This window comes from Epinephelus moara, chromosome 11 (genome assembly GCF_006386435.1).
Source record: "Epinephelus moara isolate mb chromosome 11, YSFRI_EMoa_1.0, whole genome shotgun sequence".
In the NCBI taxonomy this organism is placed as follows: Eukaryota; Metazoa; Chordata; class Actinopteri; order Perciformes; family Serranidae; genus Epinephelus; species Epinephelus moara.
In genome coordinates, this window is record NC_065516.1 from 17,854,563 (window position 1) to 17,876,708 (window position 22,146).

Consider the following 22,146-nt stretch of genomic DNA (forward strand, 5'->3'; position numbering starts at 1 on the left):
ATGTTTTTTCTTAATATCTATTTTAAGTGGGAGTGTAAACTGTGAGTATTTCTTTCCTGCTAAATTCCCAGTGACCCAGAAATTGTAACCTCGGCCAAGCTTATTAATGTGCTGAGAAGGACCCCCATTTATTAAAAGCCCAATCATAAGGTTGTTAATGACAGCAGTCTCATTTCATTGGAAAGACCAGATCAATACTGATGCATTTTTCTCTTGGGTTTTGCCTTTGATTACATCTGAGTATCAGGCAATGTAATATGGTTCAAACAGGACACAGTGGCTCACAACACCCCTACAGGCAGTCACAGGCAGTTTATGTTTTGTGCCACAGGACCCCGATGAGGATGAAGAGACCCGGCAGTACCGTTTGAAGTTGGAAGAGCAGAAGCGCCTGAGAGAGGAGATCCTGAAGAGAAAGGAGATGCGACGGCAGATGCAGGCTGGCGTCAGAAAGAAGGAGCTACTGGACAGACTCAACGCCCAGACACCGGGCCAAGGCCAAGCTCCTCCACAGATTCAACCTTCACAACAAAATCAGCAAATGCCACACCCTGTCCAGCAACAACAACCACCACCACCACTACAACCACAGCAGCAACGACAGGAACAAAAACAGCCGCTGCAGCCACAGCCACAGCCACAGCAGCAGAGACAGTTGCCCCAGAGAGCACAACAATCATTAAATCAATCATTAAACAATCCTAATCAGGCCACCCCCATCCCTCCCAACGGCAGTCCTCAGATCCCTACACCACGTCCCAATGTCAAGACACGCCTGCAGATGGTAAAAGGTAGCACTCAGCTGCAACAGACCCCTGGGCCTGGTCCAAACCAGCAGTGGAAACCACCACTTCAACAAAATAGGCAGCAGTTGCAACAACAACAACAACAACAACAGCGAAGGAACAGTGCTGGGCAGACCTTAAACAGACCTGGTTCTCTGATCCAGCCTGATCAGGGCCCCCCAAAGAACATACCTGTAACCCCGTCTGTGGGCCCTGGCCAGGCTCAGGCTCAGACTCAAGGACCTAAACTTGGGGCTAAAAGAACTGTGATGCAGCGGGCCAAGAATCCTAGTTTCGAAGGGCAGGTGCCACAAAAAGTCAGAGTCGTCAAACTTTCAGGAGCGGTGAGCATGTGAATTTAATTTCTATCAAACACCTTCTTTTATGTTTTGGTCCGACATTTATTTGATCCTCTTCAACAGATTTTATCCACAAGGGAAATGACACTTTTAAAATGAAATGCCACCGATTGCCCTCACACTGTCTATTTTGTAATCTAAAAGATATCTAACCTATGGGAATGACAAGGTGATGTCTGTGTCATTTTGGTAAAATTGATCTGTTAAGAGTTTCCGCTCTTAAGCTTTGGGCACTGGTATTTGAGACACAATGCCTTAATGCACATTTTACCTTTAGAACACAGAAAGGCTGTAGGCATTAAAGAGAGCAGTATGACATTTATCCGTAGAGTTAGGGACACCTCATCACTGCTCTTAAAGGTTGATATCCTCTTTTAAGGGCAGAAGAGTATTCTCTTAAAGATAGATGCCTTGGAGATGGTAAAACAAGAATGACAGTAACACCAACAAGTCCAGAATAACCACTGCCGGCTATTTTATACTCACTTGATAAGTTACTGCTGTGGCCTTAATTACACATTAATCTTTATTGAAAAACCACAAAGGCATGCATGTTAAACATTCATACTTGTCACTGATGAGACATGTTGGTGGGATGTGATAGTATTTGAAATAAGCCGCTTTCCGACTCCATCCCAGAGGATCAAGCCACAGAGCCAAAATCGCAGGCTGGCTGCAGATGAAGATAACTGGGTGTCAGTGCGTTAATGGAAACCTGCGCAGAGCTATCTGATGTACAGCATCTTGGAGAAAAAAGGGGAGTGGGATGTGAGGTGGAGAAAGAGAGATGGAAACAGAAAGAAGCAGCTAAGGCCTATAGCCGTAGTGAAAAGAAGATTGCCGAGATGCTCCCTCTTCCACATTGTTCTGCTGTCATCAACGGGCGCTTGACAATGTTATCTCCTCCCTTCTCTTTTTTTTTCTTGCTCTCTCTCTTCCTCTCTGTCATCCCTCGCTTGCTGTTTTCCATCAACCCATCTCTCAGGTGCGAGGCAACAAAAGAATGCCAATCCAAGACCCTTGTAATTAATCTTTTTTGGTTGAACGGGGAGAGCAACATAATACCTGTGTAAGAAAGTTGCCACTTTTGAGGATTTGGATTTGTATGGCTTAGGCACACAGATAAGAGGCAAATTATATTTTCATCAGGGATAATACAAAGCAGCGCAAGACACAAAAGCTGGGAAGGAGGGGGGGTGTGAGGGGGATGGGGTACACATCGAGCTGCTGTCGTTCCAGTGTAATGCAGCTTAGCATTTGATGGGTGCAATCAGGAGCTGTGATTTCTATAGGAGGGATTAATCCATTTACTCTCAACTGGGGACAGGTCAGAGATATCGCCTCTTTTCTTCCCCTGTATTGATCTGTCACATCTCTCCGCAGAGTCGGGGAAGAGACGACCTTCAATTCTTCCCCGCATGTCAACAGAGTTGAGCTGTGACTTTATTTGATAATGAGACCATCACCTTGTTGGGTTGATCTTTATTCCCCACAGCATGTCTGATAGTGATCCAGCGCCACTTTTCTGGCACTTTTCCCCTTTGCTTTGTAGATAAGGGTTTGCATTGCTGCCTGTTTTCCATAAACACTTTGCCTAAATGCTTAATGTGAATAGGAGTTTGTGATGCCTGCATATAGATGGAGATAAAGGCTGGAATCTTGTGTGAGATGCTAAATAAATGTTGTCCTCCATCATCCCCATCCAGAGTGGAAAGGGGCCAGTGCCAGCCAGCAGCCCAGTGCAGCAACAAGGCACCTGGCCGGCAACGCCGCTCAACCAAAGGAAGGTTACCATGACAGGGCAGCAGCAACAGGGACCAGGCGGAACACCACAGGCTGGCCGAGGGGTCATGGGCAACCCGCAGCAAAACAGGGTATGTCATAAACGAGCTCACGCCTTCTTCTGTGTGTTGGACATCAGCAACCGCCTCACCCAAAATATGTGTATTAATAGTGCAGAGTGTGGGTAATGGCAGCTCTGAAATGAAAGAAGCTGAAATGTCTCCTGTAAAGTTGTCCCATGCCGCTGGCGCTACCCTGGCATTCAGTAGACATACCAATCGAGCAGCAGTGGTAATAAGACAGGACAGTATGCCAGGTGCAGGAGTATTGACAAGCTGAAAGCAGTGTAACACGGGGGGCTACACAAGGTCCCCTGGCCTCTCTGCACGCCTGTCACCACCAGGCTGCTGTCACAGTTACCATACTCACTGACGCTGACAGGGTAAGGCAGTCACCATAACGCTTGCATGGCTCCTCTCCCTTTATGCTCCCCCGCCCCCAACACACACACACACACACACACACACATACACACACATATTCCCTCTACCTCCTCTTCTCTCTTTTCGGGGTCTCTCCCTCCCCCTCCTCTTCCTCTGCAGCTGAAGAAACATACCTCTCACTCTCAAGCACAAATGAAGATATGCCATGCCACATGCATCATGTTCTGACGTTGATGTTCTATGTAGAAATATGATAAGTCAATCATGTGAAAGCTTGGCATGTCTGAGAGGTGCGAGAGGAAAACACATAGCGTTTTTAAATTTTCCTTTGTGCTGAGAAACAGTATAGCTCCTCTCCACATGGTTGGATGCAAGATTAAAACATCAACATGCCTGTGTAAGCAGCGAAAGGCTCAGTCTGTGTTTTCGCCCGCCGTCTTTCTCTTAACCCTTCCCCGAATTTTTTTCACCACATGTGGGCAATTTCTCTCGCGTCGGTGTAGGTTGTCGTGTCGGGCCGGGGCCGAGGTAGAGGGGGTGGTCCGATGGGTCGAGGTCGTCCAGTGTCCACCAGACAGAGCCAAAGAGGAGCAGAGAGCGAACGATGCACTGTGTCCATAGAGGGCCTCTCCTCATCCACAACTGACGTTCAGCTGCAGAATCTTCTCAGGTCCATCGGCCCCATCGAGGTAGGTATCGCAGCTTGATACTTGCATATTTGTTGTATTCAAATACCTTTCTTCTGATTTAATATGCTTGTGCAAAGCATCCTGTTTGTATAAAGAGTATCAAAATTTGTATGTGCATCATGATGAAAACTTAAAACATAGATATGTTCTTGCACCCACCAAAGGGGTGACATTTCGTAGTGTGATCCCATAGCGCCCTCTGTCGTAGTTATTAGGTAGGTAGAGAAAGTGAATGAATGAATGGATTTCCCTGCACCACCCCCACTCCCTCTTGTGGATAAGGGGAGAATCTAGCTGTACTCAATATGTATTTTACTATTTCTGTTTATCGCAGATGTTCAAAATGATGCCCCAGCAAAGGAAAGCAATCGCCAAATTTTCCAGTCCCCAGCATGCAGCGAGTTTTCAAATGAGCTTCCACAGGTAATCAATATTCCTCCCTCTTTTTATCATCTTTATAGACATACCAATTAACTGATTACATTACTGTGGTTGGTAGCCTACATCTTGCCATAATGCTGGTCATGGATTTGCGCTGTTGTACAGATTGTACGCAGCACAAAATAAGTGTTCATTAGTGTCTTTCTCCTGAGACAACAGCTCAAACATTATTATCACAATTACTACACAGGCACATGATTGATTTGTCGCACATTGATGTGTCGCTGATTGACGGATGAGGAGCGCGATAGAGCCAGGGAGTCCTGTTAAAAGAAGTCACTTTGTCCCAGCGTGGGAGCCTCACGTGCACAGCTCCAACCTGGCATAGGAGTTTTTCTTCAGCCCTTTGGGGGTCACACACAGTCGACGACTCTGCACAGAAGCATCATTCATCTCTTTCAACTTGGAACAGTGACAATAAAGACCGTAGCTGCGAAGCATGCCATTGTTTGACTCTGTCTACCAATTGTCCATTGTTGTAAAATGGCACTGGAGAGACACTGGACAGTGAATTCTACTTTGATGTAGTTTGTGAAGAATGTTTTGTGCGTCTTACACGGACACTAAGTAGAACTTATAATGGGATAATGGTTGCTCCCCTCTTTAATTAGATTCATTTATAAAACAAAACGAACACTTTGTAGTTCTGATGTGACTACTTCATTGTAGTTGATTACTATCTGCGACTCGCTGTTTGGCTAAGGTGCAGGAAATGGTTGTGGCAGACTGTGGTCTACTCATATAGCAGTGTGTCTCCCCCTCTGTAGATGGCAGTATTTCATCACTAATGGTGCTTCATTTTTCCAACTCAAGCCCGCTTTTGGGCAGAGGACAGTCTGCAAGCAGTTTTTGGGTGAATGGCCCTACCTAGTGGAGAACTTGCATACAGGCACAGAGATGGATGATTTACCATTAGACTGGCTGGGACCATATTGGCATCGGATGTCGGATAATAAATAAAAGTTTTTTTTAATTCTCAGTGGTTTTTAGGAATTGTTAATGCTGTGACTCTTTTGTAGATTTTGTGACGCTTTTCAGTTTCAGTGCTGCGTCTGGGACAGATTGTGTTGTTTAGGTTGAGCATTTGGCATTGCTCCTTGTTGTAAGTGTTATTAGATCTTTTAACTGTTCCCTGGAATCCGTTTTGGATTACCCCTCCTTGCATTTTGGATGTTTATTTTTTTAGGTTGCATGTTGTCTGATTATGGAGAAGTTAGATTTAGGTTTCTAATCTGTATTGAGTGTGCTTTGAGGGAATGTATATGTAATGTTTTTTTGAGATTTTTTGTTTTGAGATTTATATATTTGTTATGTCAGTGAGAATTACTCACAATTCTCCTCCAGGATACATTTCTGTACATTTTTGCCGGGATTTACATTAGGCTTCCTCCGTTCAGGTGTAAGTGATCCGAATCTGTGTGACTATGAGTAGATATTTTGGTGCCTTATCAATGAGCTGCATGGTGTACCTGGAATAGCACTTTGAACACTGAGTTGACAACATAGATGTTCGGCAGTAAAGCAAAAAAGTTAAATTCACCTCATTACTTTGCCCGATAACTTTAATTCCCCTTATTATATTAAATACATCCTTCATATCATATCTGTCATATTGATATTGAAGTCCTACTGAAAATACATTTCTGTGAGAAACTGTAAGTAACACTTGTACTATCTCCCAGGTATCATTTTATTTTAATTTTCTGAGCATGTGCCCTTGTTTGGGGAGTGCGACCACATCACTGAAATCCATAAGTTTTCTAAATACTTACTTGTCTGGCTCTCAGTTTGATTTCACGAGACATCATTATTAAACTAAATGGAGCAAGTTAGGCTCATTTACTTTTCCCATAATTCCATGATTTTTGTTTTCTTTCTTTGTCGGACAACATTTTTGTCTATTGCGAGTTTAAAGTTTGATACACGGAAACTTCTTTTAAATGTTTAGGCGTCGTTTACTCGTAGTTGATGTTCAGACATGAATCTTTTGTACATTACTCACAGGACTGTGACACAGGAAGCGGAGGGGGCAACCATTATCTATGTAGTGATCATGTACATAAGTAGCCATGAACCTTCTCTCAATATTTATCCTGTTGAATTTTTTTTTTTTTGAGTTAATCTTATCTATTGTATCAAGTTAAACATTTTTATATGTAAAGATATGCTGATGACTCCAGACATAAATCAAGTTACTAGTGTTTTGTTTCTAATTTAGCGCCAGAATGAACAATAACTGGACCATTTTTCTGTTTAGAAAAGAGATTTGACAAAAAACTTTGAGGGAAAAATAAAAACATGGCCAATATACCGTGAACATGCAGGTATGTGAAGCCGGTTAAACTTTAGCCCAAAAATGTGTGGTTGTGTGTGATGTCCATGTGTCCGGTGCCTTTACGATGAATAATCGCTCTTATTTGTGCTGCATTTTATGATTTTATACTTTACATACTCTGTAAGTCCCTGGGTATTCAACTTGCAACATATCACATATATCTTAAGACACTTTTTATGGCAAGAAATTCTACCTCATATAGATCTAGGGGGATGCCACTGAATTTTGGCAGATTATTTGCTTCATAGCCAGAAACACAAGACTTTTTGTCCTGCCCATTTAACTGTGATGTCATACTAATGTTCAGCTCCCTACAGCCCTGACATGTTAGAGGTGACGCAGTGGACAAAGTATATGTAGCTGCATTTTAAACACTGGATTTGACCAATACAGAGATAATTTGGAGGGTTAACATTTAGACATTCAGCTGTTAGTAAATCAACTCCTGGCTGTGCATGTGGATGACATCACAGGTTAAGTCCTTTGTTCTCTGATTTTAAGACTTCGGCAAGAGTTGTTCATGTTCACAAGTAGCTATTGGCCTCTGTCTCTGACTGCATGTGTGAATCAAATTCATAAATTTAGTGGTATTTCCCTTAAATTAGCCATTACTTAAAATAAGTCAGAATCCACTCAGTATTAAATGAAGCTTCACATGCGTGATTCTTGCCAGTAAAGGTCACGGTTCTCAACATGCTTAAGGTATCAGAAGTATTGGGACAAATGGGGTGTCTGAAGATGTCTAAACTCCTAAATTTTCTCTTTTCTTCTTGTAAAACTTGAGGTTCCTTGGTTTTAAGTCTTTTTTGTATGTTGTACAGTTGCTCTAAACTGACTTCTTCATGTTTTGTTCCTTTTGTTTTGAGTTGAACTGATGTAGAGATTTTTGTTCCCTAACAATGTGCATTTAATGTCTTTTGTGTTGTGGGTTTAACTTGATTTTTAGTGCTGTGGTAAATCCTGTGGATTTGAAAAAGTACAGGCAATGCCAGTGATAGTTATATTGCTACAAGACAGCTGGTCTTGTAATGACAGAGCAGATTCATATTGAATCTTTTTGTACCTTAATTTTAAGGATTTCGTACAAATATGTACCTTGAACTTTTGGACATATTGTTCTATTTCTCATAGTATTTCTCATTGAGGAAAATGGTGCTAAACTATGGCCTGATTTACAACAGGCTACTTAACTAGCAGGATGCTTTTTTCAATCACATCAGCTCATGTGGTTGCAGTAGGGTATTTAATATTTGATTGAGAAAGGCTCATCTGTTTCTGTGGGGCTTTCTTGTGCTTGCATAAGCCTCCATTATGGCTGGTAGCATCACAGTGTTTATGCTAGCTATGGGTCAGATCCGCAACACTAGCTGGGTTGGGTTCAACACAACACTAACTTAAAACTTTTATTCCAACAGGTCCATTTGCTGTTCCGGGGTGCTGAGACTTTGCAGACCAGCTGAAATAATGATTTCATTCTTTGTTTCTCCTCAGGTCACAAGCTGTCGTCAGCCTGGTTGCTAGCCCCCAAAGAAAACTTTAAAGACCATGCCAAGGGTTTAGCATGTTTCAGCAATCAACAAATTGGGTTATGAGTGTGTTATAATTTACTACTGACTGCTTTGCAAATTATAACTACAACTTTTCCCAACTTAAAGTCAGCTGTTGGTTTTAGTTCATGCAAGCACTTACTCAGTTTACTTAAAATTGGCAGGCCACCTCATGCAGCTAATTGGCTTTCCTTTTTGTCAAAGTTATGTTATTGTTGCATGATAATGTGGTTTATATTATTGGTTCCTTGATGTGTTTAGGTGCTTATGAAAAGCTCCAACATCTGAAATTTGAGTTGGGTTGTTTATAGTTTGTTCCTCTAATGTAAGGATTTAAGGTTAACTTTGGAAACCCTAGCGGATCATTTGAAACCGCTTGCTACTAGGGATGGGCGATATTATGGTATATTTATCATGCAACGATAGAAATGTGTCCACTGGTAGAACTTTGGCAATACTGTGTCAACTATGGGTGCTATTCATGGCAGGCTTTGTGGCATATCAGGGGCTGGACTGTTCTGTGTACTTGGGATTATCCCATGATCTTGCAATCTAGCAAATCTGTTAGCTTCAAAGGTAATGTGATTTGGACAGACATGAAGGAGGAGAGCAAAGTTGTAAATCCAGAAAACTGTAAGACTTAGAATTATTGTTCTCAAGAACCTTAAACCTCTTTTGAAAGAAATTTGGTTTTGTTAAGGAGTGTTGTCTCATGTGAGGCAGTTTTTTGTTTGTATGGAAGTTCTAAATAAAAGAAGAAAATAATGACATGATGAAGTACAGTATGGTTATTTTTCGACCATTTATCATTACATATACTGCTACTGTGATAGAAAACTACATATATTGTGATAGAAGGTTTTGGCCATATCGCCCACCCCTACTTGCTACTGTTTTGAAGACTGATTTCTCAAAGGCTTTGCTGTCATGCTGGTATGAAAAATAATTCTTTTGCTGCATGTTGTATGGTGTTGTATGACACATCACCAAACTGAAAGTTCTTAATCAGGTTTTATAAGCTAATTCCCCTTAAGTTGTGCTAAACAACAAAGAAGATAAAGTATGCCATCTCCAGTTGTTGTCTTTATTGAGTTCAAGTAATAGCTGCACCTTGTTTTATTTAAGTTTACGATACACCAGGTGAATATTTTTTGTACCAGCAGACAGCACCTTTAAGTGTCTTTATTTGCCTTGTATTTATCTTTGAGGAAATCAGTTGCTTAAAATTGTGATTCTAATGAAACCATTAAAAGTCAAAGTATCGATTACATGAGAGGAACAAACTGGTTGAGCAAAAGCATCCAAAACTATTGGCATGGTCAAACACTGACTTGTGGTGCTCCTGGGTGAATCACAGTGGGCTGTTTGAGGTTGTAGTTTGGTTTTGGGCGGCACTGTAGAGCACACAATACCGTGAGCTCTAGTATTAACACTAATTTTTCAACAGCGTGCTGGTGAGAGGAGCCATTGATCGGCTTAAACCACGATACTTCTATGTCACTTTACGTGCTTTAACTCACTCACTTAACACTCACGGTTCCTTTACAGTGATGCAGTGTCCGGCCTTGGAAGGAAGATTTTACTTGAGCTAATTTCCCTCACTAAATAGATGTCGCATTCACTTGGTCTGCCACATTTCCTTCCATTACTGCTTTTCCTGCCACGGCTGTTCTTCCAACTTACATGTATTTGACAGTCACCCATCTTTTCCTCGATGCTGCTGCTGTTGTTGAACTTAAGACTTCTGTATCAAGCAGGGTGGCCTACCTGGATTACCATTGTTTCTTTAGCCCAGTTGGATGGAGGTTTCCATCTCTGTGACGACAGCCGGGTTCACAGAGCAGACACGTAACTCTAAAGCCGCTTTATGGCTTTCACTGCACCAAAGGTCATCCCAGCTTCTTGACATGCATTGTTTGGTTGGATTTTGAGAAAAAAAAGACACTACAGTGGTTTCCTCATCCCGAACAGTACGGTGCACCAAATAATGACTGAATGAAAATCCAATCTCGAGTTTTGGCTGAAACTGTTGACAATCCATCCTGTTGTGTGTTTTCACAATTTGATGTATGACATGATGAAACATAATGTTCTGTGTTGGAAAGTTCCGATATCAATCATGTTTCATGTTCTTAAGCTGTACACTGTGATTTACTAAAGAAATGTTTTCTAAAAAAGGGAATAATTCTTAAAGAGATGGAATGTGTTAAAATTGAGAAGAAACTGGAGAAAAATAAACTTTTTGATAAACACAGTTATGGCACTGAGTTTGTCTTTATTGTGAAATTGAAAGTGTCTGCAAAGAAGGTCAAAACTACTTCCTTTCATGTCGAACCCACCAAGGTCCTTTAGTCAGACTGAACTGGGTGTCATCTGAAGCAGTGATTCTTAATTTTTCAGGAGGTGATTCCTTCAAATGCACTGGTATTTGCTTGGGACCCCTCGTCACTGGTTCAGGGTATTTTTAGTTGTGAACAGTTCAACCAAAGAGTGATAAAACTTCTTGGCTGGACTGTTACTTTGACCTTTTCAGGACCTTATCCAGTGTAGTGCAAGGGATGAACATTTTGTGTCGTAGAACAATGTTGTCCTTTTCTATCCCATGAATTATCTTGCGACCACTAAGATTAATCTGGAAACCCCCTCAAGGTATTTTTTGTTGGTTTCATGCCGTCTTCCCATGAAATTAAAGGTCAATATCTGAGAAATCATTTTTAAAAAAGACCAAAATGTTGAGTCTTGTGATTGTGATGTTTAAAACTAAGAGATTTGAGAGCATGTACACTTGAGGTTCCAACAAGTCTTCTTCATAGAGAGCAGGAACAGTTCATACTGACTGATTTGATTGAAGAGTTCTAATTGTCATACATTGTTACTCCATCCCGCAGCCCTGATTGTTTTTCTTTGAGTAAAAATATGTATTATCATGTTTGGAAGATCTATCCATCTTTACTTCTGTCCAACTACCTACCAGATAATCTTTCTAGCAATTTGTCCATCTATCTATGGTGAGTTTTGCATAGTTCAGTTCTCTGTTTACCGACAGTATGAAAGGAGGCTCTAGTGAAGATGTGTGGGACCAGATCCCTTTAAAATATATTTCCCTCCAATTTACCACCTCTACATCTTCAGCACTCTACTGGTTGCTGCCACAGAGGAGTAAATGTTGCCTGGGAAGGAACGGGCCGCTGCCATTTGCAGCTCTCTCTTAGAAACGGGGAGTTTTGTTTTCCAGAATGCCAGACTGTTCATGTTTGCAAATGTCAACATTTGTAAAAGCCGTTGTTGAGCTCCAGCAGACTGAGGGCCCCCAGAGGGATTAGAGGAGGCTCTGTTTACCTGCTCTGAGGAATGCTGCCCTGCACGGACGCTTTTGTATCTGTCAGGGACCCAAGGTCACAGCGCCGGCAGAGATGGGCCCGCTTTGTCCCTCCCCAAAGTTTCCACCTCACAGTATCAACAACACAACACAATGTGGGCGACCTGGGAGAAGGAAATGGAATTCCTGCTCATGTTGCTACAGTGTTCAGAAACTCAGGTTCAGTGGCCCCTTTTACCTTTGATCAGTTGGGCGAAGGATCATTTTTGTGGTTTTGATTGAATAATAATAGATTCACATTCATTTGTAGTTTCATGTGTTTTGGGAATTCATTTGTACTTTTGCTTCTCACTACAAATACATTTATTAAGTTTGATGCATCAAAACTAAATATGAGGCCACTTCAGTTTGCTCTGTGGCCCCATACATCTGCCCTTGAATGAATTTACATAACTCATAAATAGCACTTGCTGCTTCTTTCTGTGTGTCATACTTCATATAAAAGTATTTCTAACTCCCTGCAGTGGAATATCAGCATTTTCATGCATTGCCAATCAGCACTACCACCGTTTGACCACATGGTGTCGCACTTACACAACTTAATTACACAGTTCCTGGGATAAACTGATGCTGTAATCAATTTCAGAAATATATGCAGCCACCTAACACCACAAGAGGACAAGAATACATCACTATAACCTCACTATCAAGTGCTCCACGCACACTATAAGTCCCTGTGAAAATACTGGAGGATTATGGCGACTTGTTAAGACTGACAAATGTTTTACTAAGCTGTGATTTAGACAATGACTGTGTCTCTTCTTCTGGACCGGACTGTCAGTCACTGATGGAGCAATCTGACCCCAACCAGCAGACACCGAGAAGCACATTGAGGGCCAACAAACACACTTCTGTTTAATTTGTCTGCAAGTTAGGAGTTATTTGCGGAGGGCAAACCTCGTTAAATTTGACATGGGCTCTCAACATTTCGCAAGCATGCAAAAGGTAGTTCAAAGCGCAATATTTTCTCCATTTTGTAAAAGGTAGCAAACAGGGCGAAGTGATTTGCCATAGCTCTCCCAGAAGGCTAAGCTCATTGAATTACCATGTAAAACAATTGTTATGTGTTAATTATAACCATCCAGAATGAATGCTTTGTTTGTTATAAAACACAAACAGACCAAAGTGAAAATATCATTACAGGATTACACTTAATTGGGCCGTCATAATGTTTCAAATGTTCCTCTTTGTGTGAAGTTCACTCAGACAAACACATGTAACAACTCCAAGTTTGAAGATTTTCTTTATCTCATTTTGTAATAAACATATAAATAATAAACTCTAGACATTTTTGACGCATCGCCCTGTTATGAAAGTTAACTGGTATGGTCTGGCTATATAGACTATCCAAACTTTGCATCTGCCGCAGGTCATTTCTATAAAACTATTTCCCTATTACAAAATATGAAAAGAAAAATACATTTTAGTACATTTACAGGAGTTACTTATTAATTTATTTAACGAAACTGTTTCAGTACTACTTTAACTGTTACTGAATTGTCAGAATCTGCATTTAATATTTTTCTCAGAAGAAAACAGAAAAATAGAAACACAACAAAAACAAACCAAAAAAAAAAAGCAGAGAATGCAGACATGAGGCAGAATATCTGTCCCTCTCCGACAACTTAAACGAACAGTTTCCAAAATAATAAAATTCTTAATAAACCAAAGCAGTACAAGATTTTTCCAATACTTTCCCAACTACTGTATTTAAATTAAAATATATTCTCATATCTTACACTATTTCAAATAACGAAATGTGATTCGGTAGCGATCTGTCAAAATCTAATTTACAATTCTGTGTATAAAAATATAATTTATGGAACCCCGCGAAGTTTGTTCTCCCCAAAATATAACAGTCAGTTGCACATATATGCACATATGAACATTACAACCTGTCAAAGTTAGCTCCTTTCTACATGGTCTTCTTTCTCTTTGCGATATTTTTTCTTTTTCATTTTTTTCTTCATTTTTTCTGTCTTTTTTTTTTTGCATTTGAGATATACAAAAATAGATTATGCACAATTTGCTGCTCACACCGTTTCAGAATCCATTTGTGTGACAGCAGCGAGTTCACATGAGAATAAATTATTCAAAGAGAAACTTTTTAAGGCTCCATTCATTCTTTGAAAGGGGACACATGGAAAAGTCACTGAAATAAATATCCCAACTCCGCTGGGGCCTTTGTCTTGTTTGTTTGTTCGTTCGTTTTTTTAATTATTATTATTATTTTATTTTTTTTAATCTATTGAATAGTTCGTGTGTCCTACATTTTAAAAGTCTCACTCTGCTCCTGTGGTTGAGTTTTCAACTCGGGTATACTGACATCCCAAGTGGATGGATCGAGTGGCTGTCCAAGAGCCATGTTCCTAATTGATAAAGGATCTTGGAGTACCAGTGCACTCCGTCGTTCTGTGCACTGACTTTAGGCTGGGAACTGAAAAGCAACGAGGACACCCAGTGGGCGAGCCTGACGGGTGCCAGGGCCCAGTGCGCCAGGTCGTGGTCTTCGATCACTGCGTAACAGGACGCAAGGACCTGGTCCACCACGACGGTTCCCTGCACGGTCACCGGCGCAAAGGAGCCCTCGTGCTCTTGCGTGTAAATCCGTTTTACGCTCACAGGCTCGAGTCGACTTCGCTCGGCGTCAAACACGAACACCGTCTGTCCGGACTGGACTTCACTGGCGAAGATCGCCGACATGCGCTCCTCCTCTGTGGTGTTGTGGCCGACGAAGAGGAGGTGCGCGGCGGTGAGAGTGATTTTCTCCCCCGAGTCGGTTTCGATCACATAGAAGAGCCTCCTGGTTGTAGAGTCTTGATCTATGAACATGATGAAGTCGGTGTAAATCGGGTTTCCATCGTCATCTGCTGCCAGGACCCTGTCGCCGGCTTGGAGGTCTTTGACCGCCTTCTTGGTACCATCCTGAAGGATGACAGTGGAGGATCCTGGGAAGCAGCCACCTGACTTTGCTGCCACTGAGTTCTCTGTTAAAATGAGAGATTGTGCTGTTAAAATACAATATGCAGCTTTTAAACCATCACTACATGTTTATCACTGTGGTAACCCCCCCTGGAAAATTATTTTTAAACGCATTCAAGACGCGTAAAATGTCCCAGTATTTAAACACTTTTATGACTTACAAAATAATAAATCACAGCTGCTTTGAGCCAATACAGCTCAGGACTGTCTCCTCAGTCAAAAGCCCATTCAAAAACTTCCTTTTTTTTTGCTCGTGTTTGTATTTTTCCTGCCTACACACATCATGGTGGGCCATATGCATTTTGCATAATGATGCCTGTCTGCTCCTCCGAGCCAAATGCGTATTGGCTTGGCCCACGTTGTCTGAGACGAGAAAAACTGAAAGCCTTGGCTCATCTATTCTTAATTAAAAAACCCAATAAAGAGCAGGCATTGTTATTCTAAATCAGCTTGTGGATCGAGCTACTCTCGGTAAAGAACACTTACGCCTTTCCCAGCTACTCTTCCCATATTTACTCAGGTGCAGAAACCTCTATGTGACAATTCACACAAATAGGCGACTCACAACTACTATTTACCCAGCGGAGCCACTTTTCCAAGCCTCTCGAGTTGTAGATTTGAATTTAAATGAGGGCCCGGACTCTTAAATGCTTTCTGTTGTGCAACATCAATGTCCCCTCTTTCTACCACCTCTCCCTGCTTTGTTGTCAGGCTTGATGACAATAATTTTGGCCTTGGTGGAGCTCTTCACATACCAGTCTCTAGGATCACACTGTCCTGCACACAGAGGAAAAAAAAGGGGGTTTCCTACTCAGAATTTGGGGGCTTTTAATCTTCTTTTAAGATTCCCGAGCATGAAATAAGGTGACAACTGAAAACCAGATTTACCCCAACCAATTCAACATTGTTCAGCCAAATCCTTTTGGTAAAGTCGCATGACCCCTAATGACACGTCGGCCTGGCCCATACTGTGATCTCAAAACGTGTGTGTTGAATGATAAGTAAGGGATTTATCAATAAAGTCTGAGCTAAAGGCAAAGCGCCACGGTTCATCAATCAGTGTGAAGAAATGGTTTCTACGCGCCATAGGTGTCCTTTAGCTCAGTGGAGGCCTGTACTGTTATGTTAGCCCCAAAAATAAGCCAAAATAGAGCTTGTCCTAAATATTAAAAACTAAATTTAAAAGCTGAGACAAATAAAATCCGAATAAACACCTTAAACAATGAATTATTCTCGTTTTTTTCCATTATATGACCATATCCAAAATTCTACCTAATTACCTAAAAACGTCACAACTTCCAAGCATTTTATTTTGCCCTCCACCGGTGTGCAAAAAATCCAGAGAACAAAATGATTTTCTTTTTCTAGGTCACACAGAGGAGTCTTGTTAGATTATGGTCGTGGTTCCCACCAGGAGACAGTGTGGGGCGATGTAAGATCAAGAAATAAGCTGAATGAGAAATGCTCATAACGCCACAGGCTGGGATCTGCCCACATATCATTCACAGATATATGTTTCATAATGCAGAATTAATGGTTAGGCTATACTCTGCACTCCAATTAGACAAATAATGATAAGATAAGATAAGATAAGGTAAAAAACTTTATTAATCCCGAGGGTAATTAATGCGCAGCAGCTGCATGAAGTTGTAAGAGTGCAGATGTGAAGAGTGCAATATGCAAAAGATTAAATAACAGGGGTGCAAAATATAAAACTAGATAAAAGGTGCAATTCAATATTTACAATATATAAAATGCCAAAAACAGGTGCCAGGGTGGATGATTAATACCCTGATAGGAGGCAGATTTAGTAGCTCTGACTGCACGTTCTTGCGATCAAAAGGTAACTAAATGCTAATTTTGGTTTTATTGATAGTCGTGCAGTTTATAGCTTTGCAACAGAAACGAATAAACAGATCTTAAAACACATTTTGTTGCATTTCAACTCTTACATTTCTGTCTTGGAGCTTCTAAATGTTGCAGCTGATTGGACCCTCATATCAGGTTTTTGGACACTTGATAAGCATCCTCTTTGTTTCTGTCTTTTGGCACCTTCGTCACATCTAATCTAGTTCAGGTTTCATTCACAAACAGCTGAAGGAAAGTTTCCTAAAAGATAAAGCAGGGCTGCACCTGCTCATTTAGATTACAATCTTGCCTGATGGGAAACGCGCACCGGTGATTATTCTCACCACAGTGCGCATGACAGATTTTCCTTGGACACAATATTTGCTCTCATCTCGCAGCCGTACCTGCTTTCACAGAGCAGTGGATGTGGGCTTTGGATTCATAGTAGACCCAGTCGAATCCGGCTTCCACCGCCAGCCTGGACAGAGTGCCGTATTTGCTCTTGTCTCTGTCCGAGGTGGTGATGTCCACGGCTCTGCCCTCGTAGTGGAGCGACTCCTCGAAGTGGTGTCCGTCTTCGTCCCAGCCCTCGGTGACCCGCAGCTTCACCCCGGGCCACTGATTCATCACTGAGATGGCCAGCGAGTTCAACTTGTCTTTACATCTCTGCAAGGGGGGGGGGGGACATAAGACCAATTAGTCACCTGTTGGGTCAAAGCTTGCACATATATAGGCTGTGCCAGGGGCGTAAAATGTGGGAAAATCTGATTTTAGAGCAGCATTTGCCACCAAAGCCTTTCTTATATTGACACAGTTTCTAGTGCCAAGAGGAGCAGGTGCTCGAAATTGACAAAATTACATCATCTTTTGGTAAGAGAAATAAAAATTAGACAGCACACATGGCATTTTTTCCCCTCTTTCCCACAGCAATTGCGCGTCTTAGTAGATATCTGGTTTGTTTGCTTGATCTCTGCTGTCCATTAGAGTGATAAACTCACTGAGGCCTCGCCCACACCTCTCCTCTCCATCCCCACCTGACTCCCCTGATTCCTCCCAGCTGAGATGAAACACTGGGACTGAACTGCATCTCTGAGTTTACATTTCTCAGTGAGCAGCAGCGTCAGAGGGCACATCTCGGATAAGAAAGCTGCCGATGAAATATTGATAAGGCACCGCATTCGCTTCACTGGCCTATAACATATGGGTCTATGGTCTTGGAACAGCATCCCTTTCTATCAAAAAGTGTTGAGTTGAACACAACATGCATACATTATAAATTCATGAGTTTGTATTAGGCCATGAAATGAGCGAGTCCTTTTGTTGGTTGCAACTTGTCTGTTTTCTTTAAATCAATAATTGATATGCAGATGATATGAAGGTGATCTTCAGGAGCAGCTGGCCCGCCTTAAAATATCTGGAGTCGCTCCTATAAATAAATCGTCGCACCCCAACCTCTCCGCGCTCTCAATGAAGATGCTTGGCCTTCTCCAAGACAACTATTCTCGACACTCAACCAATATGTCAAATAAAACATCACAAAGAGTCTTTTCAGTCCAGCCGCGGAGGGAAACTTTCATTATTCCTCTCCTGCAAAGTCTTGGAAACGTGACATGCCTCCTTAAGTCGAGGTGTTTTGGCTGCTGACTGACAGACTTGTGAAATATCCAGGGATGGTATGGGCGCACAGAGAGGCGTCTATGTGTGTCCCTTCCCTCTTTATGGACAGCTTGTGTGTGTCTACAGCAGGAATGTTCACATAGACCCCAAAACTCGTATAACAAAAAAGGAAAAAAGGGTCTTCCACATATATCAGTGGGTGTTTTATGAGGATATCACACTTGTAGAATGTGTTGAATAAAAAAAACAGGCCCCCCAAAAAAACCTCCCACATTCTGAGTGGGATTGTCGGAGTCAAGAGCCGTAAAGCTTAACCTATTTATTAATTCATTAGGTCGTGTGCCGCAAATCAAGCCAAATTCTGCTCAGCCACCGTGAAGCCCAGCAGGGCGCCCTAGACCGGCGCTTTGTGCTCGGGGTAAAGTTGTTCAACAGCCTCCCTCTTAATCTTTTCACAAATGATTTGGTTAGAGGAAACACTTATCAGCTACCTGTCAGTGCAAACAAGCCGCCAGCTCATCTTTTTTTCCCGACGCGTTTGCACTGTGGGGAGAGACTGCAGACTCCTAACAGAGCTACACTACAAAAAAATCGAGTATTGGAGCTTTTCTTAAACGTGAAAAGTAACATTTGCCAGTGTGGATGACGTAATTTAACAGACGAAATCCAGTATTTTCTTTAAATTTACTGGAGCACTACAAGTTGTCTCAAGAAAAAAATCTAGAAACAAACCAAACTTCACTGGAAACAAGTTGAAATCTAGAGACTGCACATTCTCACTGCAGCACAAGAGAAAATCTCCTTTTATTTTGATACAAATAATATTTTATGACTTGAACACGAAGCTATAATTTGTGGATTAGATCATGTTGGTTCATCTCAGGCCCCGTGACTCCTGGAAACACTATCTGTAAATGTCTTTAAACGCCTCTGTTGGCAACTTTCCTGGGAGTCATCTGTGTCTTTATAGTGAGGAGACTAGATGCTTGTTGGAGCGCTCCTTTAAGTATCAAATATTATAGTCTTGGCTGGACCTCAGTGAACTGATTGATTAATTCATTTATTGCACACACCTAAAGGAGCCACCGCATGCACGCACCTTGTTTCATGTATGGATATATCTATTTTCTAAAACGCAAGATAACAAGAAAAGTCCACTGTGTTCGTGCGTAAAACTCCGTGCGTAAAAATGTTCATGCGTAAAGCCGTGGAACAGCGCAAAGCCCGTTGGCACAGCGTAAATCCCCATGTGATAACGCTTAATGCCACTGGCAGAGCAGCCTTCAAAACAGCTACAGTCTTGTTTTAAATGTACATGCCCTAATTTGATGGCTTTACAATGTCATGTGCGATAAGAGCAATCTCACCTGTTTTAACTTACTGCGGCCGCCCGCTGACCAAAGGTCATAAGTTCAAATTGCGTTTCAGGCCCAGTGAGGGGTGCCGAAAAAGCCCTTTCATGTACGTGTCACATTTGGAGCCGGTTGTCGTGTTTTCTGTAAACGCTTGGATGCTGAATGGAGAGCGGACGATGAACCAGAAAGAAGCCATAACTACTGAGCCTTTTTTATAAATCTGTGAAACACAAAGCAGCTCCCAACATGTAATTTTGAGGCCCCTGAATAGACTAACTTCAGCCACAGATGCCCCGTATAATCACATTTTATCTGAGGAACTCCCGCCTCCTCTGTATGATTTTACAAAGACCTGTAAACACAGCTGTTTATACAGCAGGTGGGGTGTTTTACTCAGATTGAAAGCCTCGCAGACACATGTTACTCAGTATCCTCACATATGAATAAAATAATGAAATCGAACTATCCCCCATTTTTGCCGGTGACCCTGGAGCCTCCTCGAGGATCCGCGGGGGGTCCCTGAACCCCAGTTTGGGCATCGCATCCCCACGCGCCTGTAATTCCATGATCTCTGTGTGTATGAGAAGCTATAGGTGTATGGCAGAGGAGATGTGGGGAGGGCTGAGAGGGACGCCGAGACCGCACGCACAGTGAATATTTCATCGGAGCTCGTGCTCATGCATGGTGCGAGGCACGGGTTCAGGGACTCCGGCGCGCGCCTTGGCTTCATCGCCACCAGCACCACCGCCACCATCACCACCGGCATTTTATTATTACTGAGCCAATATCACCCAAGCGCTTTTAATAATTCACCAGCATCTGAGTGCTAAAAGTCATGCTGAAGAGACGCGGCATCCTGCAGCCTGGAAAGAAATCAAGGCTCCATCCCTGCGATGTATTGTGAGCCTCGTCTTATCTGCACAGACCGAGCTATGAGCTTTGATAACTAACTGCCTACATGAGGATGGAGTATTAAAAAAAAAGATGTCATCATCCATGCAAGTGAGGCACCATCACCCCCTGTGCGCCTTGCTCCTATAATTGACCGAGTCCCACCCATTTATGAAGTCCTGATAGTGTTCAGAACACTCTCAAAGACATGTCACTGTTTTCATGCACTGATGCACACCATGCGAGAGGCTAAATTACAGCAGCCTGTGCGAGAAAATGTCTGAATGAGCCACGCCATGCCTGAATAAGCCCGGCTGTTTGAAGCGGTGCGCATCCCCATCTCTCTCTATTCAGGGCTGGAATAAAGAAAAGGCGCTTAAAACAAGCTGCAATGTTAGGCGTAAATAGGCAACAAATACTGGATGCCTCCACGAAATGTAATGTGACATGAGTGTGCGCCTGTGAAACAACAAATAGAGCCTCACAAAGATACAAATATAGATATGAGGAGAGGGGCACATTAATATTTTAAATACACTGTCACAATCATGAAGGCCGAGTGTCCTGACTGTCCGCCTGCACATCACTTCTCCAGCTGGATTTCTACATTAGCTTCAAGCCTGCAGCCTTTGAAAAACTCCCGTGCTGGTGCATAAAGCGCATCTGCTTTTACAGTGAAGTTAAAAGGCTCAGTGTGAAGAGTTCAGCAGCGGGTAAAACAGACTTCACTTAAGGTGCGCAATCAGTCTGACAAGGAGGTTGTTGCAGTGCGCAGTGATGGTGCGTTAGGAGACGGGCAGTAGGAGAAAAAAGGTTATTCTGTCTCCTTACCTGAGTCATTAGCCTGTCGGCACCGGTGTTCTCCTCATCCTTGAATATGATGTCTGTGTTATAATTGGGAGTCAGTTCTTTAAATCGCTCGGAGTTTCTTGTGATCTTGCCTTCGTATCTGCCGCTTGCCCCGAGGGTCTTCTCCGCCACGTTGGGGATGAACTGCTTGTACGCAAGAGGTGTCAGCTTCTTCGGGTGTTTTCTCCTGCCGTAGCCCCTGCCCGGTCCGCATCCCATCCCAGAGGACACCAAGGACAAGCAGATGAGACCGACCAATACGATTCTGGTCCAGAGCAGCATTTTTTTTTTGTCCTTTAAGATCTCAAACGAGTCGCCGCTGCTATCTCTACCGTCTGCCTCTCCTGGCTCTCGCAATGTCCTTGTCTCCTCCTCTACTTCGCCTTCGCCTGGTCTCTACTGTGGCAGGTGCGGAAATGAACGCGTCAGACAAATGGTAATAACGGGGCACATCGAAGGAGGGTTAAAAAAAGTAGTGAGGGAATTAAAAGCCACGGGATCTCTAGTCGAGCTGCAGCCGCTTGTGTGAGGCGACCGCTTTTACTGCTTTGTATTATAGCACCGATCTATAGCAGGGGAGGGATTTGATTGGCTCGCCTAGACAAACCCTCCTGATGTTATCCCACAAAAAAATCTTAAAAGATTTCTTCCACCTGAGGGTTAGCCTGTGTTGCGGGGAGGAGGGGCTGTTCCATGGGAAAACATCAATTATAAACCGTCTTTTTTTCACCCTCCCATTTTCCAGATTTCACAGGAAAGGCAGGACAGACAGGAGCACTTGCTCAGTGCGGGGCTCAAATCTGAAGCAGTGTAGTTAGGTGAAGTGATTTCAGTGTGTGTGTCT

General features: G+C 42.5%; 2 protein-coding genes across 5 annotated transcripts in view; one reads left to right on the forward strand and one right to left on the reverse strand.

Annotated features, from left to right (window-relative positions):
• Positions 1 to 10,635, forward strand: part of rbm33a (RNA binding motif protein 33a) — a 30,374-nt gene extending 19,739 nt beyond the window's left edge. For 3 of the 4 annotated variants that reach the window (XM_050057241.1, XM_050057245.1, XM_050057243.1), the window contains exons 15-19: positions 332 to 1,129; positions 2,851 to 3,018; positions 3,873 to 4,058; positions 4,393 to 4,481; positions 4,690 to 6,847. In XM_050057241.1, the coding sequence (XP_049913198.1) occupies positions 332 to 1,129; positions 2,851 to 3,018; positions 3,873 to 4,058; positions 4,393 to 4,481; positions 4,690 to 4,738 (1,290 nt within the window). In that variant the 3' untranslated portion in view covers positions 4,739 to 6,847. Of the gene's footprint in view, positions 1 to 331; positions 1,130 to 2,850; positions 3,019 to 3,872; positions 4,059 to 4,392; positions 4,482 to 4,689; positions 6,848 to 8,325 lie in introns of those variants that run through there. The other variant, XM_050057242.1, reaches the window with a different exon arrangement.
• shha (sonic hedgehog signaling molecule a) lies at positions 7,648 to 21,906 on the reverse strand. The gene is made up of 3 exons (XM_050057246.1): positions 21,285 to 21,906; positions 16,995 to 17,256; positions 7,648 to 14,747 (listed from the first exon to the last, which is right to left on the reverse strand). Exons 1-3 carry the CDS (start codon positions 21,582 to 21,584, stop codon positions 14,068 to 14,070), a joined length of 1,242 nt encoding a protein of 413 aa, XP_049913203.1. The 5' UTR covers positions 21,585 to 21,906; the 3' UTR covers positions 7,648 to 14,067.
• Between the last annotated feature and the right edge of the window lie 240 nt (positions 21,907 to 22,146).

Excerpts from the sequence above, each read along its gene's own strand:
- shha (XM_050057246.1), bottom strand. The coding sequence starts at position 21,584 with ATGCTGCTCTGGACCAGAATCGTATTGGTCGGTCTCATCTGCTTGTCC. Across the intron at positions 17,257-21,284 it reads CCGACAGGCTAATGACTCAG|AGATGTAAAGACAAGTTGAA; the intron begins GTAAGGAGACAG and ends CCCCCCTTGCAG. Across the intron at positions 14,748-16,994 it reads CCACTGCTCTGTGAAAGCAG|AGAACTCAGTGGCAGCAAAG; the intron begins GTACGGCTGCGA and ends TCATTTTAACAG.